This window comes from Thamnophis sirtalis, unplaced genomic scaffold (genome assembly GCF_051295495.1).
Source record: "Thamnophis sirtalis isolate CommonGarterSnake01/CBP01778 unplaced genomic scaffold, rThaSir2_p1.2 scaffold_2, whole genome shotgun sequence".
In the NCBI taxonomy this organism is placed as follows: Eukaryota; Metazoa; Chordata; class Lepidosauria; order Squamata; family Natricidae; genus Thamnophis; species Thamnophis sirtalis.
The window spans coordinates 26,449,011-26,458,306 of NW_028261382.1; the positions used below are offsets into that span (position 1 = coordinate 26,449,011).

General features: G+C 47.0%; 1 protein-coding gene across 1 annotated transcript in view; it reads right to left on the minus strand.

The window, feature by feature from the left end:
- AGPAT2 (1-acylglycerol-3-phosphate O-acyltransferase 2) overlaps window positions 1-9,129 on the minus strand; it is a 42,318-nt gene extending 33,189 nt beyond the window's left edge. Inside the window, exon 1 of the mRNA XM_014054304.2 lies at window positions 8,863-9,129. Within this exon, the coding sequence (XP_013909779.2) occupies window positions 8,863-9,038 (176 nt within the window). The 5' untranslated portion in view covers window positions 9,039-9,129. The remainder of the gene's footprint in view (window positions 1-8,862) is intronic.
- Between the last annotated feature and the right edge of the window lie 167 nt (window positions 9,130-9,296).

Sequence of the window (9,296 nt, forward strand, 5' to 3'; positions counted from 1 at the left end):
AGACTCTGATTTTATATTGGATGCTATTTTGAACCCTGACACTACAGTCTAGACTGGACAATCATTCTGCACTTCCTCAGACACCGCATAGTAAAGGCCGTACTTGCAAGACAACAACCATCCAGCCTGATGCAGAATCTCACAAGGAGCAATAAAGTTAACATGAGAGTCTTGTGAGATTGTGAGCCGCCCTGAGTCCCCCCAGGGAAAAGGGCGGCATACAAATAAACAATCTAATCTAATCTAATCTAATCTAATCTTTCCTTCACAGCTACATCAAGGCCAGGGGCCAGCAAGTGTGCACACAGGATTGCTCACATTGTCACAGGCTCTTCCTCCAATGGGACCTTCCCCATCGTCTGTTAGCCATGCGCCTCTGGATTGTGTGTGGGGTGAACAGGGCACGTTCACAAGCCTTGAGGACACCTCCTGCAGAACCTCTACAGAACAACAATGTCTAACCTGGGCTGCATTCCTGGAGGGATTCATCCCAGACAGGAGTCTATGGAGACCCTCAGTCAATTCAGGTCATGGTTGTCCTAAAAGTGCTTTTTTCAAGAGACAACTGGATTTTGTTTTTCTTTGAAGATGTTTCGCTTCTCATTCGATGGGATTTCCCCCATCATCTGTTAGCCATGCCCCTCGGGATTCTGTTCAAAGCCTTGAGGATGCCTCCTGCCCCTCTTCGCTGCAGAACCTCATCAGCTGAGGTCCAGGGACTTTGTCTCGCAAAGTTCATGAATTACATTTTGATGCCACCTGAGCTTCCTACAACGTTTAATTGAATGCAATGCAGCAAGTGCTGAACCATTATAAATCCCAATCGCATTAACCCAAGCCCAACGAACTGCACTAAATGTCCAAAGATTTGATTTTTAAAACAGCACTTGAATGGCGTTTTCAAAATATACAGGAAAGGTTCCTCCTGCCCATCTGTGCTAGTTGTTCCTGACTCTAGGGGGTGGTGCTCATCTCTGTTTCAAAGCCGAAGGGCCAGCGCTGTCCGAAGATGCCTCCATGGTCATGTGGCCGGCATGACTCAACGCCGAAGACGCACAGAACGCTGCTTCCTTCCCACCAAAGGTGGTTCCTATTTTTCTACTTGCATTTTTATGTGCTTTTGAACTGCTTGTTGGCAGAAGCTGGGACAAGGAGGAACTCACTCCGTTACACGGCGCTAGGGATTTTAACCACCGAACTGCCGACCTTTTGATTGACAAGTTCAGCATCTTAGCCACTAAGCCACTGAATCCCTATTCCAAAATATAACTATATTTTAATAACTCCACCCTTCTTGGAGACCTGCCAGGAACAAAACAGAAAGGGATGGAACTGTTTTTCATCCTTGTGGACATGCATACTTCTTTTGACACAGAGTAAACTTCCCAACCTGAAGTAGGCAACTTGCTCTTTGCAGCAAGTTTTCAGAGCCAACCTCCAGAGCATGTACAGCTCCATAATCAAAACACAGGTTATCCAAGGGGAGGACACACATTTTGGGTTGGCTCATTTATGTCACAATGAACAAGACATGTTGAGAGAAGACAACCCTTTCACTTAAAGGGCAGGGACCTTTGGGAATTCTGGAGCTGAAAGGCTTAAAGAATCCATTTCCCTCTTAAATAAACATGGCAGGAAAAGGTCTAGTTTTCCCCACGGGGATGTGGGGAGAGGCCTTGGCCCATAGAAATACTAAGCGTTGGACACGACTGAATAGATAACATCATCATCACCTCTAGGGACTCTGGGAAAGCCAGTAAATAGAGGCTGAGAGGTAGAACCTGTCCCCAGAAGCCTGGAGAAGAGTGTTCAAGGTGAGACAGGAAGTCCCACATGCAAAAAACAGGTCCTCTTCAACTGCTAGTCTAGGGAAGAGAGGGACCAGGGGATACATGAGAGCAGTCTTCCAATATTTGAGCCACAGAGAGGAGGGGGTCAAGCTATTTTCCAAGGCCCCTGAAGGCCAGACAAGGAAGAATGGATGGAAACAGACCAAGAGATTCAACCTGGAAATAAGGAGACATTTTCTGACAGTGAGAACAATCAACCTGTGGAACAGAAGTTGCCTTCAGAAGTTGTGGGAGCTCCATCCCTGGAAGCTTTCAAGAAAATGGACTGCCATCTGTCATAAATGGTATAGGGTCTCATGCTTGGGCTGGGGGTTGGACTAGATGACCTACAAGGGCCTCTTCCAACTCTGTTATTCTGTATTGCATTCTAGAAAATTATTCTATCCAACTTCTTGGTAGACTCCGGTTTAATTAAAACCATGACTCATTTTTCCACAATTAAGTCCCCATCTTGTGCAAACATCAAAGCCCATCACAACATATCCACCAGAAAAAGGCATCACAGGTTTTGACAGCAAAGCAATAAAAGGGATTTTACTTGTTTCTAGATGGCAGAGGGTTGCAGGAGGCCATCACAGTCAAAAACGGAGCTTAGGAGCCCATTTTCACTGGAAGAGCCCTCGGGCCACCACAGGTGCCCCACCCCAACATGAGTGAAGTCAAGCTGGCCACACCCACCCTGGCCATGCCCACTTCCCCCCCCCCCCGAGGTCAAACACAATCCTGATGCAACCCTCAATGAAATCAAGTTTGACACCCCTTGTGTAGGGTCTCCTGTTTGTTCGGAGGATTGGACTAGATGACCTACAAGATCCCTTCCAACTCTGTTAATCTGTTCTTAATTAGATCCCAGGACACAGAAACAGCCACAAAGCCCACCACCAAGGCAGCCAAGCGACAGCCTAGCTTTTGTGATGTTAGAAGAAGGGGGGGAAGGGAGCAGGGTAAGATTTCCTGTCTCTACTTGTTGCCTTGACTGAAAGGCATTCCAGGAATTGTATATCTACTAAGGATTTACACACCACACCCAACCATCAAGTAGGCCAGAAGGTGGGGAGGGGGGAGGGGGTGTAGACTAGCATAGAGAAGCCATAAAGGACTTTTGTCCTGGTTAATGCCACACCTTCCAAAAGGTTGGGTGGCAAACAGTGTCGCCTTGCCCAAAGGCAACAGCCTTAGGGAGCAGAACATTGGGTGGAGTCTGGGTAGTTCTTTTGTCCAGCTAACAGATTTAGCTGAAAGGCTCCTCGGGGCAAAAACTTTGCTGCCTTAAATAAGTGTAACATTTGGTTCAGTCTCTGGACTTTATTTCCAGCTTGGTCCATCTGCTTTTTCAGAGTAAGGCCCAGAGTTAGTCATGGTCTTGAACTTGACAAAAAACAAGGCACAAATATTTGGGATGTTTATTAAAATGGTTCAGTGGGTAAGACGCTGAGCTGGTTGATCAGAAATGTTGGCAGTTTGGCTGTTCGAATCCCTAGCGCCGTGTAGCAGAGTGGTTACTTGTCCCAGCTTCTGCCAACCTAGCAGTTCGAAAGCACGTAAAAAATGCAAATAGAAAAATAGGGACCACCTTTGGTGGGAAGGGAACAATGCTCCATGCACCTTCAGCGTTTAGTTATGTCGGCCACATGACTATAAAGATGTCTTCGGACAGCATTGGCTCTTTGGCTTTGAAAGGGAGATGAGCCCCCCCCCCCCGCCCTAGAGTCAGAAATGACTAGCATGTATGTGCGAGGGAAACCTTTACCTTTACCTGTTAAAAAGTGAGTGATGAGAAGAATTCCCTAGATTCTCTCTCCCTCTCTCCCTCTCTCTCTTTTCCCGATTGGATATAAAATGAGGAAAGAGATCTGCTTTTGAGGGTCTTTCCCAGAAGGGAATTTCAGAGAAATTATTATGGCTGGAAGATCTTTCCCTTACAGTATTTAGTGCAGGGAGATCTCACCAGTTGCCTCATTCAGCAATCATTTGAAGTTACAAGGGGAGGGGGGAGTCCTGCGTTTATGACCTTTGCAGTGTCTCTCGGTCACATGATTACTGTTGCATTCGGTATCTGTTGTCCTCTGCCTGCCTTGTTTTTCTCCCCCCCCCACTGCAGAGCAGAGACATTGGAGAGGAAGGGATTACAAGAGAGTAGAGCAAGCCCATCAGAAGGAAGATGCCTGCTGCTTGCGGAGCACACTCAAGGCTGCAGGTCTGCTCTCCTGCATTCTGTCCTTCTCCAATGAATGTAAATGCAAAGTTACTGTAATTACCTTCTTGCTAATTATCCCAGGATTGGTAAGAGCATTTCGAAGGGCAAAGGAGTGGGGTGAAATGGCAGCACTGGTACGGTTACAAGGTTTCCCCCTTAGCAATCATTTCATTTAACCACAGAGCTGCCAAGCCCATTTGTGGGCACTAAATGAGGACTATCTGTTAACATGATGTCAAGGCAGATGTGTCTTTCATTCACAGTGATAGACTTCAAGCTTCTCCAATATGCAAGGAAATAATCTTCCAGGGGTGGCTGTCCAGCACTTTCCTAAAACCACCAGAAATTGAGAACCTTCTACCCCCTCAGGGTTATGGGCAGCTCTCACTATTTTTCTTAGTTTTAGAATTCCTTTCCTTGAGGAGCCTTGGAGCAAGCTGATTAATTCATTATTTGCATGGTCTTCATGCAAAAAGAAGCAATAGCCCAACCTACCAAAAAACATAACCGTAAAATACAGACTAGAAATAAAAATTAAAATAAGCACAAAAACATGGTAAGAGAACACCTTTCTTATCTTGATGAATACAAATCACCGGGACCTAATGAATTACATCCCAGAGTTCTAAAGGAGCTGGCAGATGTGAACCATTGTATCATATCTTTCAAAAATCCTGGAGCACTGGGGAACTACCTGAGGACTGGAAAAGAGCTGATGTGGTTCCCATCTTCCAAAAATGAAGGGGAAAAAACAGACTCAGGGAACTACAGACCAATCAGCCTAACATCAATACCTGGGAGGATTCTGGAAAAGATAATAATAAACACAACTGTGAATATATAGAAACAAAGTTATAACTAGTAGCCAGCACAGGTTTGTTAAAAACTGATCATGCCAAACCAATCTTATTTCATTCTTTGACAAAGTGACTAAATTAGTAGACAAGCGAAATGCTGTGGAGACAGTATATTTAGACTTCAGCAAGGCATTCAACAAAGTAGACCACAAACTACTTCTTGGTAAGCTAGAAAAAAGTGGGACAGATAGCATCACCACCAGATGGATTTGTAACTGGCTGACAAACCATACTCAATGAGTAGTCCTTAATGGTACTACGTCTAAATGGAAGGAAGGAAGCAGTAAGGTACCACAAGGCCCAGTATTTGGCCCAAATACTTTTCAGTATCTTCATAAGCCACTTAGATGAGGGAACAGAGGGGGAACTCATCAAATTTGCAGATGACACTAAGCTGGCAGGAATAACCAACATCCCAGAAGACAAGCTCAGGATGCAAAAAGATCTTGACAGACTTGAACAATGGGCCCTATCCAACAAAAGGACATTTAATGTGGAGAAAAGCAAAGTTTTACACCTGGGCAGGAAACACCGAAGGTACAGTTACAGATTAGGTGAAACACAACTCAAAAAGAATAAATGTGGGAGGGACCTAGTGGACAATCACATGAATATGAGTCAGCAATATGTGGCAACAGCCAAAAATCCAATGCAATTCTAAATTGCATTAACAGAGAGATTGAATCAAGATCAAGTGAGGTACTAACACCACTCTATAAAGCCTTAGTAATACTAGAATACTCCATCCAGTTTTGGTCACTGTAAAAAAAGATGTTGAGACTCTAGAAAGAGTAGAGAGAAGAGCAACCAGAAGGATTAGGGGACTGAAGGCTCAAACATACGAAGAACGGATACATGGCTGGTCTAGTGAAGAGGAGGACCAGGGGAGACATGAGAAAAGTTTTTTAATTTTTGAGGGGCTGCCACAGAGAGGAAGGGAGGGGGTCAAGCTATTCTCCAAAAACCCCTCAGACAAGGAATAATGGATGGAAACTGAACAAGGAGAGATTCAACCTAGAAATAAGGAGGAATTTTCTGACAGTGAGAACAATCAACCCATGGAACAAAAGTTGCCTTCAGAAGTTGTGGGAGCTTCCCTGGAAGCTTTCAAGAAAATGGACTGCCATCTGTCATAAATGGTATAGGGTCTCCTGCTTGGACAGGGGGTTGGACTAGATGACCTACAAGGATCCCTTCCAACTCTGTTATTCTGTATTGCATTCTAGAAAATTATTCCATCCAACTTCTTGGTAGACATTCCCAAGGCTCCAGTTTAATTAAAACCATGACTCATTTTTCCACAATTAAGTGCTCATCTTGTGCAAACATCAAAGCCCATCACAACACCTCAACCAGAAAAAGGCATCACAGATTTCGACAGCAAAGCAATAAAAGGGATTTTACTCAGAACTGGGGAAATGTTTGAAAATGCTTTGCAACTTCTATGGCAAAACACGACAGGTTGGATTTCTGATCCACCCTCCTAACCAGAAGGAATCTAGTCCCGCTTGTCTTAAGTGGAGACACTAAGAGCCCAGATTAGTTTGGGGAGACAAGGGAGCTCCTATAAAAGTTTCTCTCTGTGTTTGGCCATAAAAAATACACAGTAATGCAGTTAACACTCTCTGTTGCTTTCAAATCATATTTTTTTTATTTGAGTCTATGGGGCACAGCTAGGCAGTGCCCCTCAATAGTGTCTTAGCTATGCTGCCCAATTTACAATAATCTAAGAGTAGCTATCTTAATCCCAATCTCGAACCTCTTTATTTAGTTTGTATTTATTGCCACATTTGTGGGCCACCTTTTACCAAAGAGCTCAAGCCAACACACACAGACAGGGCTTGGCCCTTCAGAGAATTTTGGGGTGTGTGTGTACATGTGCGCAGGGGAGGGGCTTGAGGCAGGGTCTCCCCAAAGCCAATTAATCCCTTCACCACTGCATCTCAGTGACTAATTAGAACTGCAGAAAAAACAATGGCTATCAACCTGCCTTCCATTGAGGACCTGAACACTGCACGAGTCAAAAAGAGGGCTGGGAAAGTATCTCCAGACCCCTCGCATCCTGGACATAAATGGTTTCAACTTCTACCCTCAAAACGATGCTATAGAGCACTGCACACCAGAACAACTGGACACAAGGACAATCCCCCCCCCAAATGCTATCACTCTGCTAAACAAATAATTCCCTCAGTTTGACAGTGTCAAACTATTCACTAAGTCTGCACTATTACTATTTATTAATCTTCTTGTCATCCCTATAACCCATCTCCTCCCACTTACGATTGTAACTTTGTTGCTTGTATCCTTATGATTTATATCGATTGTTTCCTAGTATGGTTTGGTTGCTTATTTGTACCCTATGACTATCTTTAAGTGTTGTACCTTATGAGTCTTGACGAATGCATTTTTTAAATGTACATTGAGAGCTTATGCACCAAAGACAAATTCCTTGTGTGTCCAATCACACTTGGCCAATAAAGAATTCAATTCTGTTCTGTTCTCTTCTACTCTATTCTTTTCCATTCCATTCCTGTCCTGTCCCTAATTCTGTTCTAATTCTAATTCTATTCCTATTCTATTCTATATTCCAACATCTATCCCTTAATCCTAATCCCATTCCATTCCTCTCCTACCCTACCCCTTGTTCTATCCTATCCTATCCTATCCTATCCTAATTCTATTCCTATTCTATTTCTATTCTATTCTTATTCTCTCACTAAAGGGGCCCGATTTCCTTTACAAACTTTTGAAGGAGATTCTGCTACTTCTGTGTACTAACTGTAACTCAGCAGCTCCAATTCACAGAACGCCCATGAGCCATGTTGGCTGGAAACGATGGGAGTTTATAATCCAACACCTCCTGGCTGGAGAAGATGGGTTGTTGATGGCTTAACCAGAAAAGTTTTCTACAATGTTTCACAATTAGCCGCAGGGGAAGCTCTTGTTTTCAAACCGTAAAGAATTATTTGTTATGAAAGGTTGAAAGTGTTTCATTCAGACACAACAAGGTTGTTTCTCAACCTTGACAAGTTCGAATGGTTCAACTCTGGGAAATGGGAGGATTGCAGACTTTTTAAAGTGAGTAAGGTGGAGAAACATCGAGTTCAAGTCCTGTTTAACACTGGGGTCTGCCTGCTCTTCCCCCACTCCAATTCCTTCCCCTTGGGAGCCCAATCCTGCCCTTGCGGTTCAGCTTCAGTGTCCGGAGAAGAAACCCTGGTTAACTTCCTGCTTCACAGACATGGTAAACCCAGGTGTGTAAAGCTCACTCTGCTCTCCTCCCCTTTTCTGGACAATGGGATTGGTGGCCTCCTGGGGGTGGGCCTTGTATCTTAGGAAGCGCCAGGGACAATGCCTGCCACTGGCTACTCACCAGATACTATTAGCAGCCCAGAAGAGGCAAGCAGGGAGGGCTGCACAGGGAGAGTGCGGGGGTGGGGGTGAGGAGTTGCATCTCTCTTACTTGGCTTGTTTCAAGCAGCGAAACGAGGGCAGGGCAAAGAGTCCCAGGATGGGAGACCACCAGGCGATCCCACCCAGCGGAGTGAAACGCTGCCTTGCTGGAGAGAGAAATCCTGGCAAGGACATCAGGGTCCCGGCAGCAGCGAAGCAAGGGGGGGGCACTCAAAAAAATCCCTGGACGGGAGACCACCAGGCGATCCCACACAGCGGAGCAAGCTGAAGAAGAGCCCCTTCACGGCGTGGAAGTGCGCCACCCTTCTGGAGGGAGCGAGCCCAGCCAGGGTTTTGGGGTCCCGGCAGCAGCTAAGCGGGGGGGGGGGGTGGCGTAAGAATCCCGGGACGGGAGACCAAGAGGAGACCCCACCCAGCGCGGCCGCCCTTCTGGAGAGAGCGAGGCCGGCCAGGGCTTGGGGGTCCCGGCAAGGGCCGGACTGGGGCCACGTGGGCGAGGGGCACCACGTGGGCGGGGGCGGGCAGCCAAGGGCCCGGGACTCACGTCATGTTGCGGACGGTGCGGCCGCCGTTCCAGAGGAGGCAGACGAGGCTGGTGAGGGCCGAGACGACCACGCAGAGAACGCAATAGCTGGCGATCTTGGCGCGGAAGCGGAGCGGCGGACTCAGCGCCCCCAGCAGCAGCAGCGTCAGCAGCAGCAACAGCGCGCCGGCACCCATCCCGCCGCCTTCAGAGCTCCGGAGCCCCGCGGCGGTGGTCGAGAGTCGGAGAAGCGCCTGTATCTGCCTGCCCCGCCGCCCTCGCCAGCTCTTAAGGGGCGGCCGCCTCCCGCACACGCCCTCCGCCCTCCCGGCCGCCTCGGGCCGCCCCTTCGCTGCTCCGCCCGCTCCGCCCGCTCCGCCCGCCCTCCGCGCGGCCGCCTCGGGCCGCCCCTTCGCTGCTCCGCCCGCTCTCCTTCAGTCAGAATAGCAGAATGA